General features: G+C 48.0%; 1 protein-coding gene across 1 annotated transcript in view; it reads right to left on the reverse strand.

Annotated features, from left to right (window-relative positions):
- Positions 1 to 19,190, reverse strand: part of CAMKK1 (calcium/calmodulin-dependent protein kinase kinase 1, alpha) — a 60,147-nt gene that overhangs the window by 20,699 nt on the left and 20,258 nt on the right. The window contains exons 5-8 of the mRNA XM_010284226.1: positions 18,866 to 18,999; positions 18,248 to 18,284; positions 15,813 to 15,834; positions 13,779 to 13,867 (exon numbers count right to left, since the gene is read on the reverse strand). Coding sequence (XP_010282528.1) covers positions 13,779 to 13,867; positions 15,813 to 15,834; positions 18,248 to 18,284; positions 18,866 to 18,999 — 282 coding nt within the window. The remainder of the gene's footprint in view (positions 1 to 13,778; positions 13,868 to 15,812; positions 15,835 to 18,247; positions 18,285 to 18,865; positions 19,000 to 19,190) is intronic.

Consider the following 19,190-nt stretch of genomic DNA (forward strand, 5'->3'; position numbering starts at 1 on the left):
AGATTCCCAATGCCTCAAAAAAAAAAAAAAAAAAATACAGTCACAAATACGTGGGCCATACAAGTACATCCCTGGAGTCTGAAAATTGCGGGAGTTACCCTAGGCAAGCAGGTACTCTAGGCTTACTCTAAGCTTTTTATTATTTCTTCCATACAGGAAAGTAAAAAAAAAAAAAAGAAACAAACCCACAAACCAATTCCCATATCAAATAACTATTTATCTTGTAAAACACATTCCCTGCCTTTGTGCAATCTAATAAAGTAGAGGAAAAACACAGGCCATTTGCCAGATGCTCTGTTTGTTCAGTGCCCGACTCAGCCTGGTACCCAGCAGGCCTGGGCACTGCTGGCTGTTTGGCACAGGAGCAATATGAATGTTGAACAAAGAAATAAGAAACACATCCTTTGCAAAAATCAAAACCATCAAACACTAAGGTCAACAAACATTTGCACCTCTCAGACCAGAACATCCACGTGCTTGACGTGAGCAACTGGGGACAGTGACAGTCTCTGACTTCGACTGCTCAGAAGAGAAAATTAGCACAAGTGCCTGTGGGGCAGAGGAGCACAGGCTACGCTTTCAGAAGTGAGCCTGACATGTCCCAGGGCTTCGCAGTGCAGTGTCAGCCAGGCGCTTCTGCAAACCTGGCACATGATTTAAATAACAGCAAACTGAGGTGGGAAGGAGATGGGCACAGAGGGGAAGTGGCTGGCCAGGTCAGGAGTGGCGGTGCTAGGGAGTAGTGTCCAACCCACGCATCGCGTTGCTTTGCCATGCTGTTTGGGTGACAGTAATGAAAAAGTCTTGTGCCAGCTGGCTCAAAAGACTTACGCTATGTACAAACCCTCTCCCCTGCCTAGCTGCTTTGTGCAGAGGCAATAGCCATGAAGGGAGAAGGATGGGGACAGCAATTGTACTCTGAGCATCAGCTGGTGTAAATGAGCAAGGCTCCATCACAGCTATAAAAATTGTAAGAGCAAGACCTCATGTCCGCCAAGAAACGATTTGGTGCAGAGCTGCCAACCTGATCAAGGCAACCTGAAATACCTTTTCTGCTCTGAAGAAACACAATTCTTAAAGTCTCAGTCTGCCAGCTGCTGTGGGCATCACAGCTATCCAAAACGGGCTTCTGGCTTCAAAATGCACGGTCTTATCCTCTCCTGCACTGAGCCTTACTGCTGGTACAGTTCAGTACAACACAGGGCTGCAGAAAGAAAAGACTCCCCAAAAATCATTCCTAAGTCTGCTTGTAGGCAGAAAAAAAAAAAACTGGCTTGTTTCACAGCTGCAGAAAGTAAGCAGGACTGCTCATCTGCAGGATATCAACACCACTAAATGCATAAAAACTTTCCAGCCCACTAACTTCTGCTGCAAGTCCAGATCTCTTGCAGATAACGCATTGGAGAGAGAACAGCAAGCAGCAATTAATTCAGCAGGGCTGGCCAAAGGCTGACTGGCCAAGCGGCAGGACGTGCTTGCAGTGACACAAGCATTGCTGCCACACACAGCGAAAGGAGCCCAGGGACAGAGCTCTCTTGCAGGAAAGGTACTTGTTAAACCAGCATGATCTGCATTTCCAGCACAACATGCAGAGGAAAAGATGTTATCCCTGCAGAACTCCAGAGGGAGAGCTAAGCATCTCAGAAATAAAAGCCTACCACTAATGATACCCTCCAGACTGCTAATGACTGTACAGAAGGGACAACGGCACAAGGAGCACACAACCCACAGAGGCACCCAAGGGGAGCACGTGACAGCCACAGTCAAACACAATCACCAGCACAAATTAAGTCTCTAATTTCACCAGCCCGAAGCATCTGGGAGCAAGTTTCTTCCCTCTGCAGACCTAAGAGCAGCACGTAGGAAAGGCAGCTCCATTAGGAGTGCTATTCAATGTCACTGGGAGTCAGGACCAGAGGTCCCAGAAACAAAACACTCATCCTGTCCTTGGGACTAAGGAGAGCTGCTAGCAAACAGGAGTCAGGCTGTGTCAGGCACAGCAGAGAAGGAAAAGCACTTTCAATGTCTGAATAAAACCCCAAATGTGCTTTAAAGAAACATAACCAAAATAACTGCATCTTTATTGCTACACCTAAACTTGCTCCATGAGGGTTTGGGGATTATTTTTCTTTTAAACCAACCCATGACCTCCCCTTAGCTCCCTCCATGAGGAACTGGGAACTCCTAAGCTGAGTCCGTGCCTGCCAGAGGAAACTTTCAGCTACTCTGTGTCCTGCTCAAAGAGACTGGCCACAACACAGTGTTGGGTTGTTTGCTTCTGATGTTACAGAATCAGTCACAAAGCAGGCAGACGTCAGCCCCAGTGAGACTGCCCTGAGATCCACGCCGTCCAGGTCATGGGATGCGGCTGCTGGATGCACGCAGCCTTGGGAAGGACCATCCCATCAGTGCTCCCCTCCCAGGCCCCATGTGCCACACACAAGGGGGACATCAACAGCCAAAAAACACTCATTCCCATGCAAATGTACCTGACTGCATCCCTCCCAAGGTTAAAATTGATGCTGAGCTGGCCAAAGCAGAGCACTTTACTGAAGCTGCTTTGGCAAACTGACGAAACGGCTCCACACGTTGCTTTTGTCTGGAGAGGATTTTGCTCTTAAAAACAGAGGTCAGCAGCTCCCTGGAAGAACTTCCCTGGACTCCAAGATGCTCTGCACTTTCTGTGCTGACAGACCCGATTCAAAGAATAGATCAATACCTCTTCCTAATGAAAATGAAACCATGTAAGATATTACAGAGCCCTCTGGAAAAAGTCTGATTCTGCAGCACTCCATTAAATTCGGTTTTATTAAACCCATCCTTCACTTCCATGGAAAGGTAACAGTATTTCAGGCCTATCTGCATCTGAATAACAACCCCATGGATTTCTAGAGCATTGTCTAGGCAAAGATCTCAAAGCACATTAGAAATACCTGTTTGCTAAACCTCACAGCCACCCCATGAACGAAGCCGGTATGACAGGTGAAGGCACATTTTCACCACAACTGATGCTAGAAAGCCTGACCAGGCACATCCGAAGGTGGATTTAGTCAAACCCTGGAGCCCCTGGGTGCTCAGAAACAAGGGAAATCGTGCCTAAAAGTCCAGACCGTCTCCTGACAGTGCATGGAGTGCAGGCACCTAAGAAAAGCCTGCTGAAGGCTCATGCTATGTGGTGAAGAGACACAGCCTCAGAGAAGGATTCACGGCACTGGGGGTGTGAGCAACAGTTGGGAAAGGACTGCTGCCTTCTGTCCCTCTCGACTTCAGACAGAGCCTCTAGCAGGTACACTGCACCTCCTGCCTTAAAGTGACTGGGATGAACCATATTGGGTGTTCAAATTCGAGCCTGTGTGAAACAACCACCCAAAATAAAAGGTCTCCTAGAAAATCTGGCTTTTCAGGGCTTTGTTTTGTTCCTTCATTACAATGTGTTTTAACACAGTTGGTATTAGCAGCATGGATACCATTATTTGGTGTTTATGTATAAAACAGAGTAATCCAGAGTTTCTCAGAGAAGTGAGGATGCAGGGCGTGCCATGCTGGAGCTGTCTCTTTCTCCTGCTTTCACACCTTCTCCAACAGGGGCAGAAAAAAAAACACCCACAGCTTCATGAAAAGCTGCCTGTGACCTTGCAGTTGGTCCTTTGGGCAGACCTTGTCCCAGGACGGATTCTCTGAAAGCCTCTCCAGCTGCACACCTAGATTACTCACACCCTTTCAGCAATTTCAGGCAGTCTGCACCCACTTCTCCCTTGACTTCATCAGCACCACAAATATGGTTTCTTACCATGGCCCTAGACAAGTAGACAGAGTGTCTTTAATGCCAAGAGGCTGTCACAGCTGCCTGGTGGTACTCTGTCATCCAAACGCCTCCAAGTTTGCAAACACTCTGGGTGCTGACTGCCCAGGGAATGAGCAGCTAGGTTGTACTTCCAGGTCACAAAGCATGCCCGTTTAGGACACTGCTTTGGCACACTCTGAACATCATTTCTGTGAAAAGCCAGCGGGTGATGTGGGAATGGTATTAAAGGAAAGCAGAGGCTTACATGCCTCTGAACTACAGTCAGCGTCCCTGCAGAACCAAACTTGCAATAGTCAGAGCCAAATAACTTCAATGATTACAAAATTGGCAGAAAGTCAGTACTCCACGTATCTCACTGCTGTTAGCACGCACATTGCCCCTGAGAGGATCTCACCTCGTGGCCGTCAGCAGGATGGAGCCAGTCTCTTTTCAGTAGTGCCCCGTGACAGGATGAGGGGCAATGGGCACAAATTGAAGCACAGGAAGTTCCACCTCAACATGAGGAAAAACTTCTTTACTGTGAGGGTGATGGAGCACTGGAACAGGCTGCCCAGAGAGGTTGTGGAGTCTCCTCTGGAGACCTTCAAAACCCAACTGGATGCGTTCCTGTGCAACCTGCCCTAGGTGATCCTGCCTTGGCATAGGGGTTGGACCAGATGATCTTCAGAGGTCCCCTCCAACCCCTACCATTCTGTGATTCTGTGATTCACCGCTTGGCTGTACCCTGGCAAGGTATGGGGCAGGGCTCAGGTCCTTGAGCATCACTGTGCTGTGGCTTAGAGATCCTTGCAGCACTCATATTGCAAAGCAGCATTCAGGCAGGGGTGAATCCTCCATAGCTGTGGTACAGTAGATGGGGCTGGAGAAAGGGGCAGATTTTGGGGAGGATTTCTGCTGCTGGGCCAGCTGACTCCCGCCTGTGCACACAAGCACACAGCCTGGGCTCTCTGCACGTCTCCTGCTGCTCTGCCTCCCTGCTCCATCGCTGCTCGTTAGCAGAGCCCCGCTGAGGACATCATTTCTTTCTGTTCAGTCCCTCTACTGCCTTCAGTGGGATGAGGCAGCTTTTTCGCAACATGCAACACATTTGACAAATGCTCCTCGTTTCCAGATACCGCAGGCTATTCGGAGACTAAATAGGCTTTCCTTTTCATTCAGAAGCAAATGCCTGGGAACTGCCTGTCTAGATTAACAGCCAGTCAAGACCAAGAGGGAGCAGAGACAGGAGTGCTAGAAAAAGAGAGATTGCTCCTTGGCCCTTTTAAAAAAGGGGCCTTTCACTGCATTCCCGGGCCTTTCACTGCATTCCCTTCTGGAAACCTCAGAGCTCCAGCAGGTTAATACCAACTTGCTAAAAGCTCATTTAAAAATTATACATATAAAACTTTGCAATGCATTGACACATCCTGCTATTTACTGAGGCCGATGCTGAATTATACTTGATTAAAAACAGAATACTATTCCCATTCAAGGACAAAAGCAATCCATATGGTGCTACTGCAGAGTCTGCTTAGTATTACTCTCACATCACCCATGTAGCAAAGAAATGATTTAACACCCTCCTAAGGAAACTGCTGCACCACCATCCAGAGCTTAAACCAGAAGGCTGCTCTTTGAAGCGAGCCTCTGTACTTGTCCGCAGTGCTCCGCTGAGAAAGAGCTGGAGGACATGGATGTAAGTGGGCTGTGCAAGGGGGACACCTTCCTTCCCATGCTCAGCTCCCTGCAGGGGTTTCACGTAGCAGCTGGGGCCAGGCTCCCAGCTCCAATTGTCTCAGCTCTATTCACTACTTTGCCACTCTCTTGCTGCGTCCATCAAACCTCTGCCACTTGAATATGTTGCTTAAGCCCAAGTTTTACAAAGTGGGATCCCAACACGCCAGCATTGCCCAGCCCTTTGGAAGAGTTCAGCTTCCATTAGTGCTCCAGCTTCAGCACCTGGTTGCCCACCATGCTCCTGGCAGAAGGGATAAGGTATGGGATACTGCTGGTAGGAAGCAATGGGGAAGAGGAAGGAGAGGTAGTCTTGCCAAAGGCTGCCTTTCTACACATGCCCTCCTGCCCATGTGCACACACCATATTTCACCAGTCACAGAGGACATGCAGAGCTTCCTGCCACAGCTACAGACATGCCAATGTTCAAGGAAGCACTGGGAAAGTGGGGAGCAGGGTACGGGCAGCAAGTACTGCCAAAACAACCTGCACAGTCTGTGCCATGGATGCATCTAACCCCAAGCACAATCACTTACGTAACTGCATCAAACAACAACAATCAAACTGCCTGATCTTTCTTAAGAGGCTCTAGCACATCTCTGATCTGCTCTACCAGCTAATTGCTCTCAATCTTACACAAAGTCCTCATCGATCGGTATCAGCAATGCTTGCAGCTACATGAAAGGTTTTTTGTTCGGTCTTTTTTAATCATCTTAATAGAGATCTGCAAGTGATAAAACACAAGCCAGCCCCTCTTCTCCTGATGGTTGTCATTTATAATCCACAGCACCTTGCAGCTGTAGTTGCAGTTGAAAGCCCCCACCTCAACATGCTCTGTTTTGAGGGGCTCTGAACTTGTGCAGGCAAGAGGCAGGAGCCAGGAAGGAGCATGTCTCCATTCCACACACAGAAATGGAAGCACAGATGGATCAAGTAGCTTGCTGGGACTCACAGGAGAACATGCAGCAGCTCCATCACAGTCTGACCTCCCAGCTCTGCTGGCCCATGCCAACATGACGTCTGAGGAACTCACCTCCACCAAGTGCCAAAGCAGATCAAACCCATCTACACCACTGATGCTTGAAAGCACCTGCCCCAGACTTACGTTGCAGTAGATAGTCCTCTGAATAGACAAGCCCTTGACACAGCTGTTGATTGGTTTGCTTAAATTTTAAGTTAATGGAAACTACACTCACATATTGATGATCAAAGTAGATTAAGTCTTATCTCAGAAAAGCCAGCTTTGATCTGCATATCAGGCACTTCGCTATTGCTCCAGGCTTAGCGCACAGGGCTCCAGAGCACCACAGGCATTCATACAGGTGCCCTGCAGAGAACTGCTACTGGAAAGGTAACTTCCCAACAGCTTTAGCTGCGTGTCATGACCCTTCCTTTGACCAATAGCTCATACAGATGAGACAAGTATTCCTTTAAGGAGGGGACCAGAATTGACACCCTTAGTTTCTCTAGACACAGTTGCAGTAGGGGAATTGTGCACTTTCTACAGAGAATGCAGGAAATAATGTTTTTTCTTCCTTTCAGCCACACTGACAGCCATTGTTTCAGCTTCTCATGAGCCAGATAAAACACTGAGCTCGCAGCTAAACAGCAGAAGGGACAGCCGCTGTGCTTCATCTTAACTGTGCAAGTCAGCAGGGTTTTCCCTTGGGTCAAGCTTGCGTGCATGTTCTGCACTATGTGCCTGCTCCTGGCTAGTGTCACAGCCAGGCTACCTGCTTAGACAGACTTTTTGTTTGCTTCTTCTTCTTTCTTACTTAGGCTCCTAAAAAATGAAGCTACTTGTGTCCCAAGTTTTAACCAAACTAGGATACCTGGCATATCCCTCACAACTTTTGATGTAGTACACTTCTCTCTCACCTCTCCTGTGGCTCCCACATACGTCTCCCACCACTGGAGAAGAGTTTAAGGCATTTACTTCTTGTGTTGAACCAAACATCTGCTCACAATAAGTAAAACATTCCTGGCCAGCAGACAGCAGCCTGACACTGGAGGAAAATCCTCACGTTACATGCTTCACCTGGTACTAGTCTCCACTGTTCATCTGCCAAAGCAAACTGGCATGACATCAAATTCACCTTCATTCAGCAAAACCATTTACTGTGCAGTTATTAAATGTAAGTCACCACTGAGTCAATCCAGAAGGAAATTCTACTGCCTTCAAGAAGCCAAACTTGTATTCAGGTATCACCAAACCCAGGATATCTGAATTAAAACATCAGAATATCTGTCTTTACACAGAAAACCTGTAGGCTTTGCTGGAGGGAGGGATATGTTAATTCCTGCAGTAAGTATTTTCAGCCACTGTAGAAGACAATTCTGAAATACTGTTGTGCCCTCAAGTAATAAGGCTTGGGGGGGGCTCTAGGACTGCTAGCTTTTTCTAACGGATGGTCAAAGGGACAGAAGGACACTTGGCACAGACAAGGACACTGCAGCCTTGAAAAGCCACCCCTAGAGTAAGATGTGATTGAAGTCTATAAACCAGGGGTGGCACAGAGAGGGCATGATCATTCCTAAGTCACTCCTGGCATCAGCTGAAACCTGCAGGATCAGACTCAACCCTGAATGGGAACTGCTCCTCACAGTAAGTAAGTATGAGATGAAGATTTACGCAAGTTTAAAAAGGAATTGGACAAATTAATGGAACAATATCAGAAGCTATTAGATAAAGACACAACCTTTGGTCAAGGAAATGCCTGAGCCACTGACCTCAGGGTGCTGGAAGGCATGCTGCAGGGTGCATGGCTGGATGCCCGCCTGGCTGGCACTGCTGGCGGGTCCTGGCTGCAAGGCACCCTGGGCTGACCTGCCGCTGCCTGGCTCTGCGAGGGAGTCCTGTACCCGCCTCCTGGCTTTCGGGATGACTCCTGCCGCAGCTGCTAACTCCTTCGGCAACTATTCTCTACCCAGCACATCTATTTCTGCTGAGTATCATTGGAAAAGCAATGTTTGCCTTACTAGAAGGGAGACTGAACCTTAAATAACCCCAGATAAGCACTACTAGAGGGAAGTTACAAGTAGAAAGGGAGGTAATTGCACATATCCTCAATTCACAGAGACGCTTAAACACATGCTTTAGTTAATGACATAAATATTCCAGCAAAACTTTTCCATCCAAAGCACTTAAGTACGTTCTGAAATCACCACTCAGTGGTACTTACAACACACAGACAGCCTGCCTCCCCAGTTCACGAGGGTGTGTGTACAATGCCGTTAGTGTTAGGGAAGTCTTGCAAGCAGGAGCAAAAGCACTTTCCTTTGTAGGGCCCATTTCACCAGGATGGGAATTAAAGTTTACATATGCTTACATAACTCCTGACACAACAGAGCTCAGGTCTAAGACAGGCATAAGAAAATAGAACAGGTGAACAAGTAATATTACCACACTTAAGCTTAAAATATTTTCCCAGCAGTTTGGGGGCCAGAGGAAGGAATACTCTACTATGGGCAGATCTCCCCGGCTCTCAGACCTTGAACCTGCCTCTGTTTCTTCGTTGATCAGTGAACAAGGCTGAGACCTTGCGTGTATCAAAGTGCACGTCCTGGTATTAAACATACTAAACCCAAGACCCAGTCAAAAGCAGTCGACAAAGCAAAGCAGCACTGTGCCCTTGCCTGGATGGGAGAGCTCTCTGCTCTCCCCAGGGCATCTGTCCCTGCCTTCCACTGCGCCTAAGCCAGGCTTCCCACCCAGCATGGGATGTTTCTGCTCTCATCACACTGACCACTGCCTCCCTCCAAACGCATCTCCCCAGAGCCAGCTCTCTCACAGGAGGCCTCCGCCCCAGGGAAGCATCATGAATAACCAGTGGAGTCCAGTTCCCACAAACACGCAGCAGCTGTGGACTGTGTGCCACCACTGGTGATTTAAAAGGTCATCCCACATCTCCCACCAGCTTGGCTCCTGCAGCCCCCTCCCCACTCACCACACACTGTTTGCACGGAGGGCAGCACAGTGGCCTGGATTAACACCTTGCACGCTCTGACAGGAATCCAGTTTGCAACTTCTAATTTAATAAAACCCAACCAGCAATGATGCATTTGCTGCTTTGATGACTGCGAGCTTCAAGCAGCTGCATAGTTATTGAGTCTCCTAAATTACATAACAATTATGTCTGCTTACATTAAAATTACCTTGCAAACTCTAGATTGCCTGGCAACATTCTTCCTTCAGTGTGCACAAATGCCATGTTTTTCCTCTGTAATTACATAATAATTGCCATGCATTTACCCAACAGTTCTGAGAGAACACCATTTTTAACTTTCATTCGCTAATAAAATAAGTGGTTACTCAATAGCACAAAATAAAGCATCCTATTGTTCCTGTTGCTGGGAGTACTTGGGCATCCTATAATTTATTGCCCAGTTTCACTCCCTCTGCCTAGGACTACCCACACTTTACTACTTTTTTTAAATTATTTTTACTATCTTCTAAACTCAAAGTTTCCTCTGAGCAGGAACTGTTACGCCAGCAGCATCCAGCACAGCAGAGCTTGGATCTCCCAGCTGAGGCATACAGGTTCTGCTATAGTATGAATGCTAGTGAGAATATAAAAAGCTGCAGTCTTCACCCTTCAAACTCTACTGAAAAAGAGTCTTGAGCTTCCCATTCATATATACATTTCCACCAACTTCCTGGGGTGACCTCACTGATCTTGGCAGCACCTGGAAGCTGTCACAGACTTGCAAACATTGATTTTATTCCCACTCACTGGTTTTAGACAAAAAAATGAGATGGTGTTGCATTTCAATGTGGAGATGGGCCAGGACACTGCAAACCACCTTCCTCTGCCTCAGCAAGGTCAGTCACGCTCAGGGACTTGTTCTCTGCAGGTATTTGAAACCAGGTGAGTCTTCCACAAAGGCCTTGTAGAAGTGAGGAGCTTCTGAGCTTGCAAGGGCCACTGGAGATCGGTGAAATTAAGGCAGACATGGCTCAAAGCACTATGGCAGCATGGAATGTTACTTCTGAGTTTGATGCAGCTACACGTTGGCTTTTTGAAAGCACATTTGAAACAATTCCCTGTGGTTTGTGAAAGAAGCAGGTATTTATTTCCTAAGATTAAAACAGCTGGGAAAATCTCACCTTGGACTAAACAGGGAGGGTGACATGACCCTGTCTTGCACATGTCTGACCTTTTCACTGCTCATTGACTGGGGGTGATGATCACTTGCTCGAGTGTCCTTGTCCCTCGCTCTGCTGGCTGCCCTGCCTTCAGATTTGCCACCAAAACCGTGTGTTTGCGCTGCCAAAGCCAGGTTTATAAAAGGTTGCCATGCCTGAGAGATGCCCAGCTAACCTAGGTCAGTGTCAGAGGACCCAGCACAGCGCAGCTACCTCAGGTCAGCACAGTGATGATCTCAAGGACAATGTGGACAAGCTGCTGGAGGAGAGACGAGGATGGAAGAGAAGCCAAACTGAAGGCCCACCTACTCCAGCACCTCATCTCCTGCCGGGGTCAATACCTTGGGAAAAAGCATCAGGCAGAGAGATGTAACACGTCCAGTACACACACTCCCTGCTTTAGGCAGCCTGATGGCAAACTTCTGCCTGTACCCTCAGATCTGATCGTCCTTGATGCTCTTTTCTTCTACAGATCTGTCTAATCACTCGGAGCCCATTTAGTTCTGGCAGCTGCTATCTCCCCTTACATGATAGAGTAATTCCTTCTTGTTTAAACTGGCTACCTGATTATTTTATTTGCTACCCCTTAGTCCTTGTGTTTTTAGAGAGAGAGAAGATTCATTCTCTGTTCATCACTTCCCTGACGCTTAGGATTTTATAAGCCTCTGTCATATCACCCCTTCCCATGATAATTCGCAAATCTGAAGAGCTTTGGTCTTATCTCTGTACATAAGATGTTCCATCACCCTTCTGGGGCCTTTTTCAGTTCTAGAGAGCTGTTTTTAAGACAGCCTGAGCCAAGTTGCAGAAAATATTGAAGATACTCCACACCTGTACCAAAGAGCTCTTATAGATCCCTATAACTGTATAATGACATTTTCTGTTTTCTTCTCTATTTAATTCCCAATAATTCCTCAAATCTTGTTAGCTTTGTTGAATGTCACTAAGTAATGGGCTGGCATTTTCAAGAGAACTATCCAGAATGAAGCTTGAGTGAGAACAGCTAATTTAGCACCTGTCACGATGTACGTATTTTTAGTGTTGTTTCTCCCCCTCATGCATAACCCTGCAGTCAGCAACATGAATTTTTATCTGCCATTTTATCACGCTGTCACTTGCTATCATGGCATCTTCCTGGCAGTCTTTGCAGTCAATTCTAACAATGGCTATCCTGAATAACCATGTCATCGCCAATCTCTCTTATTGTACTCTATCCTTCTTCTAGTAATTTAGGAATATATTGAACATCCCAGGCCACGTTATGGATTCCTGTTTAATTGCATTAGTGACTTTTCTCCAGTGTGAAAGCTATATTCCTACTTTCCCAATTGTCTAGTTACTAATCAACAAGAGGCCATTCAACCAAAGAGACTTACGAGCTACTGTTAATGGATCTAATCAAAAGCTTTTTGGCAATCAAAACAATGTAGTAACAGGATCACCTTATCTACGTGTTTGTTGTCTTCTCTGGAAAACTAACAGAGCTGTGAGGCATGAATTGCCTCTGCAAAAGCTGTATCGACTCTTCCTCTTCATATTCAGCCGTCCAACCATGGCCAATTCTTTAGTGCCTCAGTGTGCAGAGAAAGCAGTCAATGACGAGATCACTGACCTCTGTGGAAGGCTATATACAAGGAGGACAGCAGAATCAAACAGGCACAGACACAAACACAGCTCACCAGCAGTTTGACAATGTTCCCAGCTGGTACAGAAGCAGTAACTGCAGACCAGCCGACTCATGGGTACCTCCCACATACGAGACCATGCTACGTGGGTCCCTGGCAGCACTCTGTGCATGAACTGCTCCAGTGCAAGCAGCAGAGCTGAGGATAAAGGGACCTAAGGTGAGCAAGCAGCAGGGAATCGGTCACAATGCTGGTAGGAGGCTCAGGAGGAGTGGGAAAGGGCTGTGTAATGCAGACACAGCGTGGCAGTAATACCAGCTACCAGCACCACACCACATCAAAGCACCAGGCTTTCCGACCCACACCCCCCTGCACGGTACAGACATGTCCTGCACCCATAAATGCTCAGCTCTACAGTGCTTGCTACTTTCAGAGGTCTGTCTTCTAGAAAAGAAAACAACCAGTAATTTCATGGGTATCCTCCCACTGCTGGCGCAGGTCAGAAGAGAAGACCCACCATGAAGCCTGCAGCACAAGGTCTGCAGATCAGTAGTGAGCAAAACGCACCATCTGACAGCCTCAGATCCCCCGCTGCAGAAAGCAAAAGGTTACATGGACATGCCAGCTCTGCTAAGAGTCCACGAGGGGAAACACCAGCCAGCTGCTCCTCGCGGCCCACGCTCACAAGATACCAGCACATAGACCACTCTACTTTGTATCTTCAATTCAGGGACTCCTCTTCTCCCACGCCTGCCAGGTTCATGCCAGCAGGGACTTGTCAACTACAACGGGGCCAGAAAAATCTCTGCTGTCCTTTACAGACCTATCATGGCCTCCTTGTACTCTTCAGGACAGGCACTCAGCAAAGAATCTGGCCTCATCCACACTGGGAGAAGACTTACTAAAAAAAGGTGATGATAATCAAATAGGCTACAAAGAAGAACACTGCTGCTGGAGTCTTCAGACGGAGCCTGGGAACACACTTGAGCCGCCTCCCTGGGAGGGCACAGCAGTGATGAGCAATCACTCAGACTGATGCTGTGCAGAGGGAGCATACAAGGACAGACATCCTCCCCATGCCGCTCACCAGCTCTCCTCATGGCCGGCGCTTTGCCCTGCTAAGATAGAGACAGCAATCTGTTCCAGCTGAAGCTAACTGATTCAGTCCGTGTCACTGCAAACCACCATTTTCTGGCTCTGTTATTGCCTTCAAAGGCACTCTCCAAAGAGATAAACGTAAGAAAAAAAGGAAGCCTCTGTTTTCCTAACATCCTTTCTAAGGAACACCTGCTCCTGGCATCTGTGGTACTGCCTGGGTAAGTCTGAGCTGAGTGGGGCCACCACCAACTGCAAACCCCATCACATGCAATTAGAGGGGACCTCAGTCGCTCAACTGACATCCCACCAGAGTTGGGAGGCTTCTCCCCAGCTGAGCAGAAGGCTGACGCACACGCTCTGCAAAGCTGCTGTCAGTGCTGGTGGTACTCACAGTACTCAATGCCCAAGACGATGTCTCGAAAGTAGAGCCGAGCCTGCTCCTCACTGAAGGGCTGGTCACTTGGTACCTCCATGACAGGCCTGTTAGGAAGAGGTAGTAGCTAAGTACTTTGCAAAATGGCAGTAACACTCCCTGATGGAGGAGTTTCACCTTCTCCATCACCATGTCCCCAGGACTGAGGGCCAGGCTCCCAAGAGATTCTGAGTACTGTGACACAGGATGGCGTGCGATCCTTTCTGGACCTGGTGACGCCTAGGTTAGTGAGCTTGGCTAGTGGTGACAGGTGGCTTTGCACACTCCCTGAGCCAGTATGAGCCACAGAGCCCTCGTCAACATCAGGATTAACTGCTGCTGTCTGTACAAAATAAGTCAAACACTATTCACTGAGAGTCCTAATGGGAAAAGTGTTGTGAAAGAACAAAACTGGATCTGGCCTTTGGTTTCTTCCTAAAGCTGCTCATGGCTGTGAGCACCAGCATCACCAGGGGGTACCAGACAGTAGACGGGACAGAATGCCTGTTGCTATACACTGGATTTCATGCCTGCTGGGGCTCAGTCCTGAAGCGACATCAGTGTGCAGCTAGTCTAAACCAAGGCAGAATCTACACATAAACCACTGGCTCAAAGGTTAAGTGGGAATATTTCCAGTGCATTGTGCTAAACTGATAAATAGATTTTCAAAGCAGCCACCACCAGAACTCAGCCATTCAGCCCTCTACAGCCAAGGTTACCTGGTCAGCTTCTCCTCTCCTTTCCTTTGCATGCCGCCACTGCTGAGAGATGCACATGCACAGTATCCTGTAAAAGCCCCTCTTCTGCCTGTGCCTGCTGAAAGCTGAGGGCAAAGAGGCTGTAAGAGCTTCTCAGCATCTTCTGTTCCCCAACAGATTAGTAGGAGGAGCTAAGGACTTCACTGCACTGGGGGTTAATCTTGCTTGTGCTTGGCAGCTTGACCTTGCATTTGGACATACGTCCACTAGCTTGAGCTGGATTTAAGTGAGTGCTCCTGAGACACCATCCTTGCAAGCCAAACCCTGGCTGAGACACCAAAACCAGGCTCTGCAGCTCTTCCCCTCAGCACCCAGAAGCAAATCCTTCCTGCATCATTTATCTCTTCTCCCTTGCTGCCACTTGATTGATTACCTTCATCTCCCATTTGCATTTTTCTGCCACTGCCTTCCCTCCCTCTTCACGCACAATTTTCTGCTGCTGAAACCAGGGAAAAATAGTGTGAGCAGCAGGACTGGCAGAGCCACTAATGGAGTCTAATTGCCTTCTGCTAGAGGCAGACAGGCTGCACATTCCCCGGCCACAGCTGATTACTGGAGCTTTTTTTTCCTCCCCCCGCTCACGTACAAGATAGTCATCAGCCTGGTCACCAGGGAGACTGGGGAGCTTCTCACCAGCAACCCGCTGGAGCTGGCAGCCTGCAAGAGGCTTGTTCATGGGACCAGAGGGAAAACTAAGCCCTTTGGGAATCTCCCCCATCCTGGGCACAGCTCTCCCGACCTTGCTGTGACTCCACACAGCTGCAGAATCAGCACAGGAGTAGCAAAAAGCAGTGAGGAGACTCCTACCACCTTATCACTTCTCCTGCTATGGAAAAGTGAGACAACAAAACAGCCTCCCACAATATGTTAGTGCTCAGGGCAAAATAAGGCAGCGAATGGCAAGTAAATGTTGATGCAACCACACACCCCTTGTGCCAGAGGAAGCCATGATGTGGCTGTTACTCCAGCAGAGTATTCCTATCAAAACCTTTTCTTCCAGGCACCTGATGGGGAATTGGCATCAAATTTGTTTTCCAGATCAAACCAGGACATGTCCTCCCAGGCCCATTACTATTCACCACATCATCCCAGGCTGTAACAGTGCAAAGGCAACTACAGCTGGATTTTGCCTCCTCTGTGCTTGCCTGTAGACAACAGTTTGCCCCACTGTACATGTCAAGTCTCCATTTCACCTAGGAAGCTAATAGTGAACACCAAAAATTTTGACACAAGGAATCCTGGGAGGACTACTTACCCTTTCCTCAGGAGGTCAAACACTGCAAGAAAAGGAAATCAAACCATCAGAATCAGAAGAGGAGACCGGGCTTACTTGGTTTTTTAGCATCTACAAAAACACATCCATTCCCATATCTGCAAAATCAATTTATCTCCGCTCACTTCTCTTCCCTCACCCATGACAAGGACACCAGAGGATGCAACATGAAAATATCCATCTCTTCAGCAAAGACAAATATCCCCACCTCCCGCAAGCTCTGCACAAAGAGACAGCGGGTGCTAATTTATCAACCACATTTCTGCTGCTCCTAGTGTCAGCCCTTGCTGATTTGAGCCCCATCTTATTCAATATATTCAAGGGAGGGTGTGTGGTGTGATATTTCTGCTAAATTGCTGATACCAAACAAGATGCTGTACGAACATATCGCTCCATTTCTGCTGTGTCAATCAGCAGCACAGCTACCTGGCTGTCAGAGGTAAACACTTCCTGGCAAGAGCAATTGAAGAGGATTTGTTGGTGCGAGTTGAGGTTTGTAGAGCACATAAGGTTTTGTGTCTGATTAGGGAGTTAGTGGCAATGTGTTTTTCTGATCTGTCTCTGACCTGTTCTGCAAACAGTAGAAGGATCTGCCTTTATCTACTAGGAGAGCTCTTTCCTCACGAATTACTAAGGGATTTCTTGCACCTCCCAAGAAATCCGAGCAGATTGCCCTGCCCAAAGGACCAGGCAGCCCTGCTTGCAGCTGTGACATTAGACCAGCTGAAGGTACAAACGCAACAAGCCAGCGTGCACTGGCTCATCTTGCTGTCCAGGCTGAAGAAGCTGCAGCTTGTGGCAGCATTTTATTATTCAACCATCTTGTGCCATTGCAGGTTGCTCAATTTCTATTGACATCCTCCATCCCCTGCTTTCTTCCCAATGAGCACGCAGCAGAGAGTGCTCACAGCAACACTTAATGCCAGCAGTAATTAGCTAAGAGCAAACTCCACCTTCTCTAGTTTTGCTTTGTAGTGGGGGACATGTTTGGAAGGAGAAAGGGGCTGTTATCATCGGCTGGGTCAGCAGCAGGAGGGAGGAACCCACTTGCAGAAGGCTCAATCCTGAGCAGCGCTGAGCACCCACAGCTTCCCCTTGCTGCCGAGGGAACCACAGAGGCAGGAGCTTGATTTGCCTGTATCGCTCGGCCTGACCCGCTTGCAGGATCTGAGGCAGAGCAAAGGGGAGCAAAGAGGAGATGGGGCACAGACAACACAGCCACAGCTACCTGCCCAGGGACCAGTGCAACCTCCCCCAGAGCCCCAGTGGGGCAAAGAGATTTCCCACTTGTCCTGCTGTTATTACTGCCGTGTCTGGGACTGTTATCTCGCTCCACAGGGAAAGCTTTGTTTTGTGGGGTTTTTTTCTTTTCTTTTGCTTTTTCAACTTCCTTATGAATTCATTTTCATTCAACAACAACAAAAAAGAAAGACTTCCTATCTCATCTCTCCCCTTCTTTCTATCTCCAGGAGTTCAGACCTTTAAACAACAGCCTCAACCCCCCTCCCCACCACACATGCACCTACAGAGAGCCACTGGGCCTTCAGCCAAAAGAGAAAAGTGGCCTTTCAAAAGCAAAGAGCTTCATTTGCACGGTAGAGCCCTCTTTCACAGGCAGCTTCAAAAGCATCCCGTAATTATTTCATGAGAAGCGGCCTTTGAGCCTGTCTCATCAGGAAACATCACGGGGAAACAGAGATGCAACAGGTTGGACATCCCCCTCTTCTGTCCCATCTCAGAAGGTATCTCAGTGCCTCAGGCCAGTGCCTCCAGGTTTTGCCCAAATAGGGGTTAGGCTGTGTCTGGCACTTCCAAGGTTTGGGGAAGAGGAAAGCAAAATGGATGGAAACTCCCCACCTTCTGCATAAACACAGTCAGCTATGGCCTCCCATCTGAGCACCCCACAGCAGGGTCTGGGCTCAGAGGCCAAAGGCAGGAGTGCTGCTGTCTTAGGAGGTCCCAAGGCTCAGCAGGGTGGTCAGTGTCTCTGCAGGGGTCAGAGGGAACACCCCAAGACAAGACTGCTTTCCAGAGTCACTACCGCTATCCACAGCCTACAGGAGGAGTCTGGAGAGACCAACCTCATACCAGGAGGATGAGAAACCATCCTGCACCCTTCCCTTCTCTCCTGGCTCTAGGACTGGAATTGACACATACACAGGGGAGGGCAGAGCTGCTGTCATGTCTTTTCAGTGTCCTCAAGGCAAGGAGATGTGCACAGCTGTACTAAGACATGAGGCTGCTTTACCTTACTGCAAGGGGCCCTCCCATCCCAAAAAATAAGTCTCCTGAAAAACATAAGTCTGCTGAAGTTGGTAAAAATTGCCTCCTGGTATTGACCCCGAGCCCTGGCACATGTTACTCGCATCACTAGGTCTAAACCCAGATGGTTCTGTTAGCATATATGACTCACATACCCATGTACAAATTGTCCTCTGTAGGATCATCAAGGACCTGTAATTGATAACAGAGAAATAAGGGGAAAGTGGAAAAAGACAAAAATGGAATAAAAAGAGATTTTTAACCAAGTAACATTTTAGTACTCCCTGGACACTGTGCTGAGCTGCAGAGCACTGAGAATGACTTAGGCTAATATTCAGAGATTTCTGCAGAGAGAAGGTCTTCGAAGGACACAGGTTTTCCTATCTCCTGAAAAATCTGGGCTTCTGCCTGTATTTGGAGAAACAGCTAACCATAAAGGCACAGCTTATCCTAATCTGATGTCAGACAATAATGAAAATGGCACTGAAGCCTTGCACTTGTGCACCTTCCCAGAAACTTGTCTACATACAAGTTTCACTGGTCAAAGCTGGACGCTATTTCTATGAGCAGAGCTAGCTGCCTTCTCTTGGGCACCTGCCCAAAGCCCAGGGTAAGTATGTTTGGTATGATCTTCTTGGAATCACCAGCCTAAATTTCTGCACAACTCTTTTAAACCAATTTTGGCTGAAGTAAGAGCAGTCGAAGAAAGATCCTGTCGTTGCAATACAAACCAGACTTGTTTCAGTGTAGGTGAAGGTGGAAAAGCCACTTACCTCTATCAGCTTAACGATGTTGACATGGTCCAATTTCTTTAAGATGGCTATTTCCTGATAGACTCTGTCCAGTGGTGCCATGGGTTTTGGCTGCTCTCCAGAGGATGCTTTCGACCCTCTGGGAGGAGGCCGACCTGCAAGTGTGACAACATGATGAAAAACTCATTTTTCAGCAGCACCTGGCATGCAAGAGTGAGCAGCTTGGCCCCTCTGGAGATACCTCCAGCTATTCAGGAAGGTCTCATCACCTTGGTATCATCCCAAAGCGTTACAGTCTCCACCTGGAACTGAGATTTCCAAGCCCCATTCAGACCACCTCCTCCCA

This window comes from Phaethon lepturus, unplaced genomic scaffold, assembly GCF_000687285.1.
Source record: "Phaethon lepturus isolate BGI_N335 unplaced genomic scaffold, ASM68728v1 scaffold31593, whole genome shotgun sequence".
Taxonomy (NCBI): Eukaryota; Metazoa; Chordata; class Aves; order Phaethontiformes; family Phaethontidae; genus Phaethon; species Phaethon lepturus.